This window comes from Bombyx mandarina, chromosome 07 (genome assembly GCF_030267445.1).
Source record: "Bombyx mandarina strain Sakado chromosome 07, ASM3026744v2".
Taxonomy (NCBI): Eukaryota; Metazoa; Arthropoda; class Insecta; order Lepidoptera; family Bombycidae; genus Bombyx; species Bombyx mandarina.
The window spans coordinates 11,269,527-11,288,123 of record NC_143214.1 but is presented as its reverse complement, the minus strand read 5'-3'; the positions used below and the strand labels follow the sequence as shown (position 1 = coordinate 11,288,123).

Genomic DNA, 18,597 nt, shown 5'->3' with positions numbered 1-18,597 from the left:
CTGGATGCAAGCAGCGCTGGACCTGGTGGTAGGATCTCTTGTGAGTCCGCACGAGTAGGTACCACCACCCCGCCTATTTCTACCGTGAAGCAGTAATGCGTTTGGGTTTAAAGGGTGGAGCAGCCGTTGTAACTATACTGAGAAGTTTTTTTTATTGCTTAGGTGCGTAGACGAGCTCACAGCCCACCTGATGTTAAGTGGTTACCGGAGCCCATAGACATCTACAACGTAAATGCCGCCACCCACCTTGAGGCATAAGTTCTAAGGTCTCAGTATAGTTACAACGGCTGCCCCACCCTTCAAATCGAAACGCATTACTGCTTCACGGCAGAAATAGGTGTAGGCCAGCTCACGGGGCTCAGCCTGGCCAATTTGCTAACACTAGCCTTAATAATGGCAGCGCTGAATCTACCACCGCATGATTAATTATTTACATATAAAGAAAGGACGTGCTTTCTCATTAACTCAGAATCACAGTGACGCGGCTCAAGTAAAGTTGATTCACAAATTTTATGAGAGACTAAAATTGCAGGAAATCATCCGTCACAGGTATGGATGGCGACCGTCCATATTTCAACCTCCGCGGTGAGTGACAAGCGGCGCGGGTAGGCTAATCGACGTCGCCCAAAACACGTCATCTCGGATCCTCCCGATCCACTAACGGTGCTTTTAGGTACCTCAAGCACCGGTCATCGTCCTCGTCGAACCCGTCGCTTGCGACGAAGGGCTCGACGAGTAAATTAACCCACAGACACAACCCACTGAGTTTCTCGCCGGGTCTTCTCAGTGGGTCGCGTTTCCGATCCGGTGGTAGATTCTGCGAAGCACGGCTCTTGCTAGGGTTCGTGTTAGCAACGCCGTCAAGTGTGAGCCCCGTGAGCTCACCTATTAGTTAAGGTTACGCTGAAATAGCCTCTCAAGGCTATCAGCATAGGAAGCAAAATAAAGAAAAGAATAAGAATAAATGTAACATGCAAAATCGTTTTTCAAAAGATTAGTTTATTGCTTAGATACGTGAACGAGTTCACGGCCCAGCTGCTGTTAAGTGGTTACCAAAACCCGTACGCACCACGAGGTGATCATCGTCACCTGACTTGAGATTTGAGGCTGAAGTCTCAATTGTAGAATCGGTGATGGTTCTGATTTAAATAGGCGCTTTTAGGGGTCTATTTTATTCAAAAATAAATCATTTTTATTCAATATCGTTATTATAATAATATTGATTCATAATCTCTATATATAAAAATGAATTGCTGTTCTTTAGTCTCGCTAAAACCACCACCACTGGAGGTGAGAACCACTGGACCGATTTGGATACTTTTGGTCTTGAATTATTTGTGGAAGTCCAGAGAAGGTTTAAAAGGTAGATAAATATGAAAATGCTCGGAATTAAATAAAAATAACAATCTTGTTTTTCCTTTGATGTGTCCCCCGTCGGACGGATTCCTTTTGTTTGTTTTAAGTTTATTTTATACAAAAGTTTAGGTCTTTTATTTATCGATTGAGGCACTACGAAGTCTGTCGGGTCAGCTAGTATAATATAATTTTAATCCAATTTAATCGCACTAGCTTACGACTCGGACCAATGGATTTAAAATGACCGGAGGCGCCGTAAGCTCTGTGATCATGTCGACTATACTTGAACTTGTAGGTACGAGCTTTTATCGCTTACATCATGAAGTCATTGTGAGTTCCAGTTTGTATGAAAATAACGAATTCAAAAGCCATCGAAAGCTACACTCGATTAGTTTTTTTATAACGGTCGTCCGAATTATCTGGTCTTTCTAAGATTGTCCCGCCCAGCAGACTCACTCTTAATTTCTGAGTGGTAGCCATCCGTGTAAGCTCACAACACTTTACCAGCAATTAAATTAGCATAAATTAGTGGAAGCTAGTTCTAAACTGAGACGATTTGATTCTTCTCAGACCTTTAATTTCAGAACCTTATGTTGAGTTTGATATTCTATTATTTTTTGCCTATCGAATCACTGATAGCGTATGGGGCTATTCCAATTACTCAAGAACGGGTAGATAAGCTGACAGGGTTCAACCTAAAACAATTGGCTAACAGGGGCCCTAGCAATAGCTTCGCAGAATCTACCGACGGATCGGAAACGCGACCCCGTTGAGAAAATCCGACGAGAAACTCAGTGTGTTGGGTCTAGGGTTAAATTAGATATTCTATAATTACGTTACATGATGACCAAGTTCAACTTGTACTTTTCGTCCTTTGAACAATCGACACGAAAGTTGATTTAGTGATTGGCGTATTTCTGGCCGTATCTTCTCCGGGATTCCGATCCGGCAGTAGATTTTGCAAAGCACTGCTCTTGCTGTGGCCAGTATTTACCACCTACCAATCACAACGTAGCTGGAATAGTCCATTAGACAACCAGCGGATAAGTCAGAACAAAATTGCGAGTTTTTCGCATCAATTTTCCCAATTAATAAAGTTCAGTTACGCCCACCGCCTATCTTGATACGGTGAAGGAGGCGTCTTAATTTTAAATAATGATTACGAATGTCTTACTTAAGGTTCCATATACAGGATGTTAAAAACCGTACAATTACATTATTATAGAGCGAAATCTAGTGGATTTTGGTGGTAGGACCTCTTGTAAGTCCGCGCGGATAGATACCACCACCTTGTCTATTTCTGCCGTGAAGCAGTAATGCGTTTCGGCTTGAAGGGTGGGGCAGCCGTTGTAACTATACCTGAGACCTTAGAACTTATATCTCAAGGTGGGTGTCGGCGCATTTACGTTGTAGATGTCTATGGGCTCCAGTAACCACTTAACACCAGGTGGGCTGTGAGCTCGTCCACCCATCTAAACAATAAAAAAAAACTTTTTAATCTTAATTTCAAAAGACACTATAACATCGTTATCTCCATCGATGACTCATATTGACATTTACCTTTTAAAATAAATCTAGTGTGCCAGTGTGAACTAACTAAAAAATACCGATCTTCCCATTTATATGTATGTACATATGTATATATGTATGGTATATATTATGTATGTGAAATTTGACGTATGTACACTACGCTACATACTACAAAATGGTATTGCTTTTTTTAGTAGGAGTAATTTTTAAGATTACTATTTTTCTAACAATGTCTTTAATGGCTTGTTAAATACGTTACAAAAGTGATGCTTGAGGCTCCGGTAACCACTTAGCACCAGGTGGGCTGTGAGCTCGTCCACCCATTTAAGCAATAAATAAATAAATAAAAAAACGTATTCGGCGTCGAATCTGAAAGCAAATGGAAGCGAGAAAAAGAAAAAAAAACTGAAAAAAAAAACACTATTATTGCCAAAAAGTAAAACATACTTTGTGCGTATGATTTTGAAAATTACTTTTGCTATTAAAAAAAATCTAAGTTATCAAAAAGCATCACCCTGTATATTCCGCGATCGTCCGCCTGTATAGAGATCGGGATCAAGATAAAACCAACTTTTAAATTACACAGCAAACTGCTTAATACGCGATTCACATAATTTATTGAGAATCCAAATATATTAACTGCTTTGTTCTTTTCGCGCTGCTCCAAACAAATCTTTTAGTTATCGATTTTATTACATATCGAAAAAGTAAGTATCGATTTTTTTGATTGCCTCATTGGTTAGATAGCTAAAGGACCCGGTGTAGTACAATTATCACGCCAACGTGTTCTTTTACCGAAATAAGTACTTCTATCTCTTTGCCATTTGATAGCCAGATACATAGTAATTAATTAGAGTTTTCCTCCACGTGCCGGCAGTAAAAATGGGACCGACGCGTCAAATCGGCCTAAAAGCAATGCCTCCATAAGGCGTGAAATGGTAATCATATTAGACGATCGAGGGCACACCTCCCGATATCATAATCCCGCAGCGACTGCTTGCTCGAGAGGGGTAGTCTGCTGGCACATATTGTGTATAATAACGAAATTCAGCCATTCTCATGCACACTTTACGGCAGAAATGAGCAGGATGTAGCATCCACCTGTGGACTTTGTGTACGCCCTCTTACAAGGAGATTTTTTTTTATTGCTTAGATGTGTGGACGAGCTCACAGCCCACCTGGTGTTAAGTGGTTACTGGAGCCCATAGACATCTACAACGTAAATGCGCCACACACCTTGAGATATAGTTCTAAGGTCTCAGTATAGTCACAACGGCTGTCCCACCCTTCAAACCGAAACGCATTACTGTTTCACGGCAGAAAATAGACCAGTGAAGTCTTTTAGTTATCGTTTTTTTTACATATCGTGAAAGTAAGTATCGGTTTTTTTGATCGCCTCATTGATCCGATGGCTAAAGGACCCGGTGTAGTACAATTATCACACCAAAGTGTTCTTTTACCGAAATAAGTACCTCTATCTTTTTGCCATTTGACACCCAGATACATAGTAATTAATTAGAGTTTTCAAGCAACATTGAGACAACAACAATGAGAGCAACATTTTACCAAACAAAATGACCGTATTTATGCTCAAAGCTCTAAGGAAGCTTCCCAATTAGTCGACAGGCTTGCTCTCAACGCCATGATATTTTGGAGTCCCTAAAACAATCCGTACGATTGGCAGTGAAAAATTTTTCCATGGAAAAAGTGCGTGCTTCTATTGATAACTGGCCTCAACGTTTAAAGGACTGTATTGCAGCCAATGGAGACCACTTCGAATAAGCTTTTTATACTTTAAATTGTTTTATATTTATGTATTATACTAACACACTGTAAAAGTAATAAATGTTATTTGCAATAGATTTTTTTTTCCTTTGTTTCTGTATTTATGGCAAGACTAGGTATATATAAATGTTAATGTACAATAACGTTTTCATTGCTTGTTCTAATACATCACTATGAGACACGTTCTGTTGGCAATGTTCACCTTTCTCTCGTTAGTTACAAAACTCATGCACAATACATGAAAGTCTAATATATTTGTAACTTGTATATTGTTATTTATGGTCCGTTCGTTTGGAGTTGAGACACGTCTTTCCATGACGATTTTGAGGCCAATTATAGTTGAAATGACCGATCATTCTGTTGTTTGAATGAATATTATGTGGTCGTTGGCTTCGCTGTCATTCAAAAAGCTATTCGTTCAACATTATGTATAGGATGACAGGAAAAACTTAATTATAACTCAGTACGTAAAAACTATGGATACAATCACTTAACAACCCACCCAACTTGGGATTTTTGCAAGCTTAGAAATATAGCCTATGCCACTAATGTTAGGGCAGAAATTGACTTAAAAACTTCTTCCGCGCTAAGTTAAGTTAATTGGTCAATTGGCCAATATCGATAGGTTTAATGAAGACAATATTAAAAAAAACTGGGGATTTTGGAACTATAAATGATGTTACGAAACTTGAATTTGCTGGTTACTAAACAAGAACTGTTCGCCTGGTGATGGAAATTCGACTCTATCCACTGACAGCATAATTAATTGACATTGACAGCATTCAGATTAATTTTAGGTATCACATCGTGTTCTTTGTTTTCTTCTTATTGGAAAAGTAACAAAAAAAGAAATCGGTTCACAAACAGACTAGAAATGGCAATGATTTGCCTGTAACATATAGATATGGTAAATGAATAATGTATTCCATTTAAGGTAGTTGTTTGTTCTTGTTACGGCACAGAGATATTGTATCCAATAAATTGTCTAAAGCCTGAGATTTAAACGTGCGTTTAAAATTTTGAGTTGGGCCCCCATAGACACAGCCCGCTGAGTTTCTCGCCGGATCTTCTCAGTGGGTCGTAATTCCGATCTGGTGGTTATTCTGCGAAGCACTGCTCTTACTAGGGCTGGTTTTACCAAACTCTCTCAGGTCGAGCCCGTGAGCTCACCTACCCGTAGCTAGAATAGCCCCTTAGGCTACCACTGAATAGGCAGAGAAAATAAAAAGTTGGGCATTAAGAATTAGTGCTTCACGCCTTTCCGCAAATCAGGGTTTCGTGTTGTATTTTTGTGGTGCTAAAAAAAGCTTGCTCTCTATCTAGCTTGTTATTGAACTTCATCTAAATTAAAATACGCGTGGATCGCTTTTTGTCGGCACCCATCTTCTCTCTCCGCGCCTTCAAATTCAAATATAACTCATCACACATCACACACATACCCTACGTCTTGTAATAACCATCCTTTGGCTCGGCTGCTGCTATCGGACAATAAATACAAACAGGCGTTTGAAGATTATAACGTGGCTTACGTAATAATCTACAATTTACACACAAAAGCCCGGACTACGGGTTTCAACTTAAACTTACGCTATGTTGAGCTTATTATTATTTTTTACTATTTTTATTGCTTAGATGTGTGGACGGGCTCACAGCCCACCTGGCGTTAAGTGGTTACCGGAGCCCGTAGACGTCTACGACGTAAATGCCCCACCCACCTTGAGATATAAGTTCTAAGGTCTCAGTATAGTTACAACGGCTGCCCCACCCTTCAAACCGAAACGCATTACTGCTTCACGGCAAAAATAGTCAGGGTGGTGGTACCTACCCGCGCGGACTCACAAGAGCTCCTACCACCAGTAAAATATATAGTTAAAATAGTTTCGCCATTGTCGATTTTTACACTGTGCCACCCTTCAGGCGCGTCTCCCGCCCCTATATCCCGTTTGGTCTCTCATCATAAGCCCTCACCCTGGACATTGTCAGATGCCTGTGCGTTTATTTACCTGTCAACCCTAGTGGCGAAGTTCAAAACTTTCCACGTGTCTCCTGACGTCACGCTTAAACAGTATGTTAGAGTACAGACATTGTTAGTCAAGTTTATTCAGAATCTAGGCGTTTACGTTAGCGCCAGTTTGGTCCGGCTGTAAAAGGCTAAAAGCTGAATTTTAGTTCTGCCAGTGGCTTACAAATATAATAGGGCTGACTCGCTACCGTTTGATATTTATATTTATATATGAAGCATGTGAAAGTGTGAATAGATTTACAAATGATTTCGTTATTGTTAAATCACAATTTATTTACAAATTAAAATAGTACATTTAAAATGACAAACCAATTTTTTTACGTCAAGTTAAACATTAATTGCAAGGCATGTCTATCTGATAGCCAAAATAACAATTTGAAATAAACGTAATTTATAAGTGACTAGCTGACCTGGCAGACTTCGTAGTGCCTCAATCGATAAATAAAAGACCTAAACTTTTATATAAAATAAACTTAAATCGAACAAAAGGAATGCGTCCGACGGGGATTTTTGTTTAATTTCGAGCATTTTCATATTTATCTACCTTTTGAACCTTCTCTGGACTTCCACAAATAGTTCAAGACCAAAATCAGCCAAATCGGTCCAGCCGTTATCGAGTTTTAGCGAGACTAACGAACAGCAATTCATTTTTATATATATAGATTGAAGTACCTAATATAATATATGATTGATCACTATTTATACTAAAAAAACATAAAAGTCAATTCAAATTATCAATACAGTCCAAAGCGAAATAGAAATGGAACCGTAACACTAGCGCCATCTCTGGATCCGGAGACGGCGATATTATTTATACCAACAACATTGTTGGAGCTTTGAATTTATCGTTGATTTGGATGACTCGTAAGCATTATTACATTTGAGTTAAAGATTAATTTTCATTAAATTATTTAGTAATTTAGACAATAAACAGATTATCATGGCATCGGCGGAATTTATCTGGCGTTTTCTTACTATGTATCACAACGACTGGCGAAAACCGAAGAAAATGGAATAGGAAGACTGTTTTTTTTACGTTTAATCGAAGTGCTTTTTTTCCTATCTAATCTAGTAACCACGAGGGGCTACTCTAGATTCACTGAACTAGTAGGTGAGCTCACGGGGCTCAAACCGGAGTGCTGCTAACACTGGCCCTATCAAGAGCAGTGCTTCGCAGAATCTACCACCGGATCGGAAACGCGACCCACTGAGAAGATCCGGCGAGAAACTCAATAGGCTGTCGAAGTGCGATACGCGACAATTATTGGAAATAAACAGTTTGTTGAGAAAATAGCGCGTTATGTTAATCGTGGTTAGTAGCGTCGATGAACACGTAAGGTTTGTGAGCCCACTGAGTTTCTCGCCGGATCCTCTCAGTGGGTCGCGTTTCCGATCCGGTGGTAGATTCTGCGAAGCACTACTCTTGCTAGGGTCAGTGTTAGCAACACTCCGGTTTGAGCCCCGTGAGCTCACCTATACACGTTAGGGTGAAGCTGAAATAGCCTCTCAAGGCTATCAGCATAGGTAGGAAAAAAAATACCATTTTTTATTTATTTATTTAATTAGTCATCTTTCTTTTTTTCAAAACCTTTTTATTGTTTCAGCTATACTGCAGCGTGCAACGTACAAGCCCGGCCACCTCACGATCCAGGGGGTCTCCACTTGCCTCTACCTCTGCATGGACACCTGTGGATTTCAGTACGCTAATGTAAGTACCATAATATTCATAAAAACATTTGTAATTTCTGCCGTGAAGCAGTAATGCGTTTCGGTTTGAGGGTGGGGCAGCCGTTGTAACTTTGAGAACTTCGAACTTATATCTCAAGGTGGGTGGCGCATTTACGTTGTAGATGTCTATGGGCTCCAGTAACCACTTAACACCAGGTGGGCTGTGAGCTCGTCCACCCATCTAAGCAATAAAAAAATGTTTTTAAGCAAATAACAATTACTCCCTTGGAAGGGTTGTCAATAAACATTAATTAATAATTATTTTTTATTAACAGACATTATCTTTTAATTACAATTTATAATAATTAAATTTAATAACTGACTCGGTGATGCAGCAGCTAGCTGCCTTGACTGTTGTGCTGAAGGGTCGTGGGTTCGTTTCCCACATCGGGAAAACATTGTGTGATGAACGGGGTTTTTTTGCTCTTTATTTGGGTGTTTATTATATGTGTATATATTTAAATGTATATAAGTATGTCAGACTCTGGTATCTATAACACAGGGAATTCTAAATTGAGACCTATTATTATTGGTTTAATAAAAGCTCAAGGAACAAATCGAAAAGTGAAGTAGACTTGCAAACCATACCGAGTTGAACCAACAGAAACTTCTGACGCGACCGCATCACATTGTAAGAGAGCCACGAATCTTTTCCTCACTGTCTTTTATTCCTAACTATATAGCTGATCCGGCAAACTTCGTAGTGCCTCAATCGATAAATAAAAGACCTAAACTATTGTATAAAATAAACTTAAAACAACAAAAGGAATCCGTCCGACGCGACGGGGGACACATCAAAGAAAAAACAAAATCGATATTTTTCTTTAATTCCGAGCATTTACATATTTATCTACCTTTTAAACCTTCTCTGGACTTCCACGAATAATTCAAGACCAAAATTAGCCAAATCGGTCTGGCCGTTCTCGAGTTTTAGCGAGAATTTTTTTCCTATTCTATCAGCCCATGGACGTCCACTGCTGGACATAGGCCTCCCCCAAGCCTCGCCACAAAGACTGGTCCTGCGCTGCCTGCATCCAGCGGATCCCCTCGAACCTCAATAGGTCGTCGGCCCAATATTGTATATAAATAATATAAATAAAAATTTAGCGAGAATAACGAACAGCAATTCAATTTTATATATATAGATTATTTGTCTTTTATTCCTATTATTATTTAATCCAACAATACAGTTTGTTGGTTATTAAATCGTTCGATCGATTGAGTTTAGGTTTTTAGTACATTAAACGTACGACCCAGTGCGGTGTAGATTTCCCCACAATAGTATATTTTTATCACCTCAATGCTCACCATCAGGCCAAAATTTATTCATTTCTCTAATAATCACCACGTTCTGATTGCCAAGCACCATTAAGAACTGGAATTATTTCTATCGGTATTTCCCCGGGTCTTTCTTCTCCACTTCCTTGACAAATTCCATAAACGACGGCAGGGAAACAAGGCCATAACAACTTTTGTTTTTTGAGTAATAAAGGTGAAAGTCCTTTATCGTACAATTGGCACAAGATCTACACATTGTACTCGGAATACAAAATAAATATATGCAATAAAAATAGCTACCGTTCTAACTGGCACACAATACCAACCGTTATATCGTATATAAGGATTTCTTTTGAGAAAAGTGACTTTTAAACCGTAATCTTTGATGGTTATTTCTGTGATCGAAAAACTTATTCTAATATACGATAGGTAATTCGAATCTCCTAATTTGCGGCTAACATTTTGAAAGTGATTAGCATATGGATGGTTCTTCGATGTAATAAGATGTACATATTACGTTTTGTTGATGTTAAGATGGCCAGCGTTGACGTGTGGTCAACAGACATTTTCATTTTCGGTACTGTTTACCGAAACCATCAACAATAACCGATTTATTATTGAGATTAGGAGCAACTGTTTTGTTTCGGGCCAGTGTCGGTACTTAAGAAATGTTTTGATGTTATTAATAGGGTTGAGGGCGAGATGATTGATCGACGAACCGGGCACCGTGTTCGGATAGCAATAGTGTAGCGAACGTGATTACTGTACTACGGGAAGTCAGGTTAGATTCCCGTTTGGGCTCAATTTGCTTGTAAAAGATTTTCGGCAATATCTTTTATAAATATATTTAGCGTGGTATGGACATGTGATGCGTAGAGAGAAGATGCATGTGATATGGAAATGGTAGTGCAAGGTAGAGGGGGAAGAGGTCGACCAAAGAAGACATGGATAGAGTGTGTGAATGACGATATGAGAGAGAGAGAAGTGAGTATTGAGAAACTTTTTCCTTTTGCATGTCATTAAATATTGTATTGTGTTATTTATCTATATAGGATTATATCATGTAATATATTATGTCGTATGCCATTCACGGAAACCCTCAATAATCTTAACTCCGTGATTATCTTCTAATAAATGTTATGTAAATAGTAAATTCCATTATTCCTAAGGTTATTTAATTAAAGCGTCATAACAATGATAGATTACATTCCTATATACGCGCCTATTAGGACGATGACGTCATAATGTAAGCTCTAGTGGCGAAGTTCAAAACTTTCCACGTGTCTTTTGACGTCACACTTAAACATTATGTCCGAGTACAGACATTGTGAGTCAAGTATATTCAGAATCCAGGCGTTAACGTTAACACCAGTTAGGTCCGGCTGTAAAAGGCTAAAAGCTTAATTTTGGTTCTGCCAGTGGCTTACAAAAATGATAGGGCTGACTCTTCTTTTTTTATTGCTTAATGTGTTAAGTGGTTACTGGAGCCCATAGACATCTGCAACGTAAATGCGCCGCCCACCTTGAGATATAAGTTCTAAGGTCTCAAGTATAGTTACAACGGCTGCCCTACCCTTCAAACCGAAACGCATTACTGCTTCACGGCAGAAATAGGCAGGGTGGTGATACCTACCGCGCGAACTCAGAAGAGGTCCTACCACCAGTAATTACGCAAATTATAATTTTGCGGGTTTAATTTTTATTACACGATGTTATTCCTTCACCGTGAAAGTCAATCGTGAACATTTGTTGAGTATGTATTTCGTTTGAGTACGTACGTAAAAAAAAAGTCTGTTCCCGTTTGACTGCTTCATTTGCAGATCGTATTGAATCCAATCATTATCTTTTAACGTAAAGGAATTTAATGTAGAAACGAGATTAATGTTGTTTCTTATTGAACTCGAGTAGTGAGCGTGAGTCCCTTCGAAGGGTATGTTGAGACCTCCATTATTTATTACGTCGATGTCAAAGTCTGTGATTAACACAAAAATCAAACATGTGTTGTGAAAAAAACGATCTGCTTATTTCTTGAAGCTTAAAGTTATTTAAAATGGTAAAAAATATAAACACTATTCATTTATGGGTTCGTGTCACTTGCACTTGCAGTCGACAGTGGGGCGTTTACAGGCGCCGTAATATCGCGTAATAGTAATATCTAAAAACCTCCCCAAAAACTCGATTCATACTACTTTTATAACTTAGTTAATTTAAAACAATTCGTAATAAGAATCATATTTGAAAGAAAAAAAAAAACAAAAACAAAAAAAAGAACACGTTGAGTTTGAAAATAGAATTTGAATTTGAAAAATTATTTGTGACCGTTTGTATCGAAGTCGTCGGGCCGTTAATCGTAAGGCCGGGACACACTCGCGCCTCCGCGTAAAAGGATTTCGACGAATTAATGATTGAATTATCTGGATCGCATTACTTTTGTCCTTTGGCCTGTTAGGGTTGTGTAATTTTAATTTCATATACAATACAAATATTTATGTCAACACAACATCGGTGTTAATTTTTTTTTACGTCAGTCAATTATTTAAGGGATAAATTTTGAAGGTATGATTGGAAATATGAACTGATAGACTCGTAGCGAAGTTCATGACAAACGTTACACCAATCCGATAAGTCTCAATATCATTCAAATAGAGGTCATAATGCGTATTCTATTCGATATAGTTACTACAGTCTTTGTTTTCATTATATTTAAACTAGACAAATATAATTTGCATAATGTCCATAGATAGTTTCCATAGCGGATAGAGACAGCTAAGTGTCAATAATAAATAAAATCGTTTTTTTTTTCACACAGTACAACGTCTTATCGTATGCAGATTCGTTCGAATCTTGTGACATTTATTGCGTTGAAAACTATTGATGTGACGCTTACAAATAATTTAGAATGTTTTTGAAATTTACACGGTATATATTTATAAAAACTAACGGGAATATTAATCATTTAGTTGAGAAATCCGAGAATCAGTCGTCGTATAAGCTCTTTTAAAGATTTACTGTTGAAATAGGTTTATTATTCGGTATTGTCTAAAAGGATTTTACTCCATAAATTACTTAATTGAAAATCAAAGCATTATTCGACAGAACAGAAAATTAGATAAATCGAACATATACAAATATTTAAAGTCGCTTTTGGCATTTATTTGTGTCATGAAAAAGGCATGCGTTATGTTCACATCAAAATGAAGGGTTTCAACCCTAAAACATTTGGGGGTGCTCCCATTAGACGTTAACACACACGCCGATAAGGGCAAGCTCACACCATTAATCAGAAGTTCGTTTCATTAACGCGCGCGAACGATCGATTTGTCATCACAATGGCGTGGCGTCATTCTCGACCGTGTATTCTTGGCTTTTGATTAAACTTTTTGACGTTGCCATAGATTCGTTCGAAATGAAAAACTATTTGTTTTACGTCAAATTTTGGCGCCAAATGTTTCTGTCATCGGCCATGTTTGATTAATTTACTTTGGTAATTCTTTTTTTTTTGTTCAAGATTAGCAGACGGTCTCAGGACCCAACTGCTATTAAATTGCTAGAGCCTATGGGCATCACAACGTAAATGCCGTCATCTGACTTGGGACATGCAATTAAAATCTACTAATATGTTATTGCTTCGTGGCAAAAGTAGGTACGATTGTGGTATCTATCCGTAAAAAGCTCTTATTTCCCTGTTTTTTTTTACAAATTCGCACAGTATTCATTCGATTATGATAATACATTCTATTTTGTAGATTCGAATTCAAAATTAAAATATAGCGTGCTTATTTTCAAATTTAAGGTAGTGGTTACATCAAAGGCACTTCGTCTCTGTGATAACAAAGGGCTAAAAATTTCGCTCCTTTGATGTCACAAAGACAAAAGAGAAAAGGGAACGTCTTGAATTGTTTTGAAATTCTACTATAAACTCTCAACAAAAGCGCTTTCAACATTTAAAAAAAGTTGTGTTGTCTATATATTCTAAATACCTACACCTTTGAAATTTTGGCTGTTTCGTATGTAATAATTAATTACGCTGTCTACTATATTCTAAGTACACACACAATTCGTAAGCTATTGTATAAAATTCGTAGCTATTGTATTAAAGACAAGCGGCCCGCTCCGGCTCCGCTCGGGTCTTTAACAAATATTTCAGTGACATTTGACATTGTTTTATATTTTTAAATAAAAGAACACTTATTGCGACATAGCTATAATAGTTAGACATAAATGCTGTCGCGACACTTTTTGTAAATAACAATGTGTTCTACAAAGTCTTAGTACATTATCATCAATAGTTTTCGCAGGGCATACGATATAAAGAATATTTTAGGTAATTTTTTTACACCTTGGGTTACATTATTGGAGTTTTAGTACAAATCCCTAATTTTTTTCAAAAAAGATTGTAGCCTATGTCACTCGGGTATAGTGTGGCTTCCAAACAGTGAAGGAATTTTTAAATCGGTTCAGTAGTTTCGGAGCCTATTCAATACAAACAAACAAACAAATCTTTCCTCTTTATAATATTATATTAGTATAGACAAGAAGTGAAAAATGCTTTATTATTTGATATTGCGTAAAACAAATTTTAATTTATAACAAAATTGAAATAATAAAGTGATAAGTTAAGTAAAAAAAGACAATTAAATTAAACTTGACTCGTGGTAGGGCCTCTTGTGAGTCCGCACGGGTAGGTACCACCACCCCACCTATTTCTAGTAATACGTTTCGGTTTGAAGGGTGGGGCAGCCGTTGTAACTACACTGAGACCTTAGAACTTATGTCTCAAGCTGGGTGGCGCATATACGTTGTAGATGTCTATGGGCTCGTCCACCCATCTAAGCAACAAAGAAGATTAAAAACAAGTTATTGAATCTTAAAAAGTACTTATTTTATGAAAGCTTCCGAATAACCGTTGGAATCTGGTTTTCGTGCTCAATACAATCCGGGTACAGACTGCGTCCAGTGAAGTTAGAAATCATCCATCACAAAATAATCTGTGCGTCAGGACTTCCTCTTAAAAATATCAACTTTTCAATCCACGGATTCTATAAGGTTACAGGTCACATTGAGTGCATTTCTGTTTTTTTCTAGTTCGCTTTAGGTAATTTCTTAAATGCTGTTCAGTTATCTTAGTCGCAATTGCGTATATTTAGAACAGCCGTAACAGTTAATTTTCAGTCCTATTTATCTATATAAATATTTGAAAAATAATATAATAATATTCCAAAAAGCAAACCCGCTGTATATAGAATGAAGTATTCGTAGACATTAGTGGTTGAATCTAAAAACAATAACTACACCCTGTTTTTTTTTCATACACAGATTATCCCTTAAATTACCGCGAAAACACATAATATTAGACATATTTTGTTTAGTTGAAAACCTTAAAAATTACGTTCCTAACCTACACACAAACACATGCGTATTTAAAACCATAAAACTACACATAGAAAATCAACATTATAATTACAAGTGCAATAAAAACTATAACCATGTTTACGATTGTGAATATAATCGTGGCATTTAGCGGAAACATTACTTTTATTATCTAAATGTATCGCCATCTTTAATTTACCGGTGGACCGTGGGAGCCGCCCCAATCATTATGGATTAAGCGACGCTTGTCTCTGAGTATTTCCTTCTCTACGCCCTGGCGCTTCGTGTATTTAGTTAATGCATTTTTTTTTTATATAGCAACACTGGACTTGACATTAGGTTGGGTAATACTCGGATAATTACTATGTTTAAAATGTTTATAATTTCACAACGATCTGATATGTTATCTGATGTATAATAATATATGACGTACAAACCCGCATAGTTAAGACGATGGGTTCGGTCGTGTAATAATTGTACGCGACGAACAACATGAGATGAGATAATGACGCGTGCATAAGTTTGACGGGATGCGTTGACGTCATCGATGACGTCACAACGCGAACACTGCCGTCAGGTGCTAACGCAGAAATGTTTCGCGGCAGAAATGCACAATGCAGGGGTACCTATTCATGCTGGTTCCCAACCTGAATTACAACATGCTGTGGTCTCCTGCGTTTGTAGTCGCAATCACAGCCTCTTTTATCTTAATTTAATACTCTCTAATACAAAATGATCTCGTGTTTCATACTGAAGAACTTTTTTTTTCCCTGCCTATGCTGATAGCCTTGAGAGGCTATTTCAGCTTAACCTCAACTAGCAAGTAAGCTCACGGGGCTCAAACCTGACGACTCTGCTAACACGAACCCTAGCAAGAGCCGTGCTTCGCAGAATCTACCACCGGATCGGAAACGCGGCTCACTGAGAAGATCCGGCGAGAAACTCAGTGGGCTGTGTCTGTGGGTTAATTTACTCGTCGAGCCCTTCGTCGCAAGCGACGGGTTCGACGAGAACCGTGACCGGTGCTTGAAGTACCTAGAAGCACCGTTAGTGGATCGGGAGGATCCGAAATGACGTATTTGGGGCGACGTCAACTGCTTTCCATTCTGTCCGCAGGATCGGGAATGTAGTTACTGAGGAACCCTTTGCCCTTCAATGAATTTTGAATTCAAGTCAAGCACGTATTAAGTTAAATCTGAAATTCCCTTGTCGTCACCACCTCAAACAAAAGCCAGCTACAGTGGAACGGGTTCGAGCGTGTCTGCCTTAAATCAAGGCAGTTAAAGACTAGATTGGCCTACACATTTTATACGTGCGTCCATAAAATTAGCTTATAGACCACACAAGAAACGTAACCAGTATGTAAGATCGCTTACGTGTAGCATATCTTTGCAATATCCTGTTCTAAATAAACTGTACTCTGATTGTGGGGTCTCGTAGAAAAGACAAACTAAGAGACAAATATCAGTCAGAGTTAAGGAGCACATTGCGAAAGTAAAAAATAATAGAGCATAATGAAATTTAATCTTTACTCGATTCTGGTCTGATTAGGTGGTACAGAAATATATATATTTTTTATTGCCTTTGTAGGCAGACGAGGATACGGCCCACCTGATGGTGAGTGGTTACCGTCGCCCATGGACTTCAGCAATGCCAAGGGCAGAGCCAAGCCGCTGCCTACCGCATATTTCGATAATTACCGCAGTGTGTGATAAGGACTGACGTTACGGTTGTTAACTATGTCCTTACTTAAACAAGGTTGTTTCTCTCAAAAACCTGGTCATGTTGTGGGAATACGACGAACAGAAGATCTTCCACCGAGCGGGTGATATTGCTCGGTAGATCAACGGTCCGAATGTTGTTGTTCGGAACTTGTAACTAGTCAGGTCATAAGTATTGTCACACAGTAAAAACTTTTCTTTTAGAATGCTGGCCACAAAAAAGTTTATTGAATTCGAATTTCGAATTGTTCATGAAAATAAAAATGTATACTTTTAGAATTTTACTCATTTTTAAATATGGAGTGGACGCTTAAAGAAGGCCGTGTTGCAGTTATTGCGTTGCATCGTTGCGGTTACGCGCCAATTCAAATTTTTAACATACTGAAAATTTTGAATATAACCAAAAGATTCGTTTATCGTACCATCAAACGATACGTCAATGAAGACTCTAGTGTAGATGACAGGTCAAGAAGTGGTCGCCCTCGGTCTGTTAGGACTCCAGCAGTGATAAAAGCTGTGAAGGCACGAATTCAAAGAAATCCCAAACGTAAGCAGAAACTGTTGGCCCTTCAGATGGGGTTAAGCAGAACCACGGTGAAAACGGTGTTAAATGAAGACTTAGGGCTTCGGGCATATCGAAGAAAAACAGGACATCGTTTGAATACTCGTATATTGGACCTGAGACTGAAGAGATGCCGCGCTTTGTTAATAATTGAAATATTTAATGAGTAATTAAACGTCTGATATATCTACAAACGTACATCCCTAATTACTTGTAGAATACATATTTAGAAGTGGTGACATCATTTGCACTGAATAGCGTATTAGGGCATTTCAAAATCGCATCACTAAAAGACAACCAAAAGCCTTTTGTTAGCATACACTAAAATACATGTTTGGAGACGTTTATTAGGGGTTTTAATTCTTATAAACAAAACTATTTCAATCGTTTAAGCGATCGTCATTATCTTGATTACCAATAATAGAAAGAAAAAAAATATAGAAGGCGGAGCGGTGTTCGTTTTGCTTTTCCCAGAACGTTTTGAGGTTTGAATTGAGGTCCCTTCCAGTGTAACCTTTTTTTTTATTGCCCTTGTAGGCAGACGAGCATACGGCCCACCTCATGGTGAGTGGTTACCGTCGCCCATGGACTTCAGCAATTCCAGGGGCAGAGCCAAGCCGCTGCCTACCGCTTAATACTCTCCATAAGCCTCGTTTGCAGAAGGACATGTCATAGCGCTCGGGAAACACCGTGGAGGGGAGCTCATTCCATAGCTGGATGGTACGTGGCCAAAAATACCTCTGGATACGCACTGTGGATGATCGCAGTGGCTCCAAGTAGTACGGATGAACTCTACTCCGGTGGCGGGCGGTGCGATGGTAAAAACGAGATGAAGGTATCATCTCAAACAATTCCTCAGAGCATTCTCCATGGAACATGCGGTACAACATACAGAGGGAACCGAAGTCCCTCCGCATACCCAGAGGTTCCAAACGTTCCGTGAGAATGGGATTATCGACAATCCGACAACAATAACCATGGTGATATGAATTGGCCAAACCCAAATAAGGCTTGGTAAGCGTCAGTGTTGCTGTGGTCATGGTCATAGATGAACATCAACCAACAGACAATAAACAGGATCCATAGTAATCGGTGTCGTTCGATTTACGCAACCGAACCTCTCGCAGGGACATAAAACAAACGATTTATATACCCTATTATCTTGACAATAGGATGCCACTTTGACAACAATAGGATTTTTAAATGGAATAAACCGATAATGGACGAATAGGATTAATAATGTG

At 38.5% G+C, this 18,597-nt stretch overlaps 1 protein-coding gene across 3 annotated transcripts in view; it reads left to right on the top strand.

The window, feature by feature from the left end:
* Positions 1–18,597, top strand: part of bnl (fibroblast growth factor branchless) — a 278,176-nt gene that overhangs the window by 230,622 nt on the left and 28,957 nt on the right. For all 3 annotated transcript variants that reach the window (XM_028181499.2, XM_028181500.2, XM_089728771.1), the window contains exon 4: positions 8,299–8,402. In XM_028181499.2, coding sequence (XP_028037300.2) covers positions 8,299–8,402 — 104 coding nt within the window. The remainder of the gene's footprint in view (positions 1–8,298; positions 8,403–18,597) is intronic.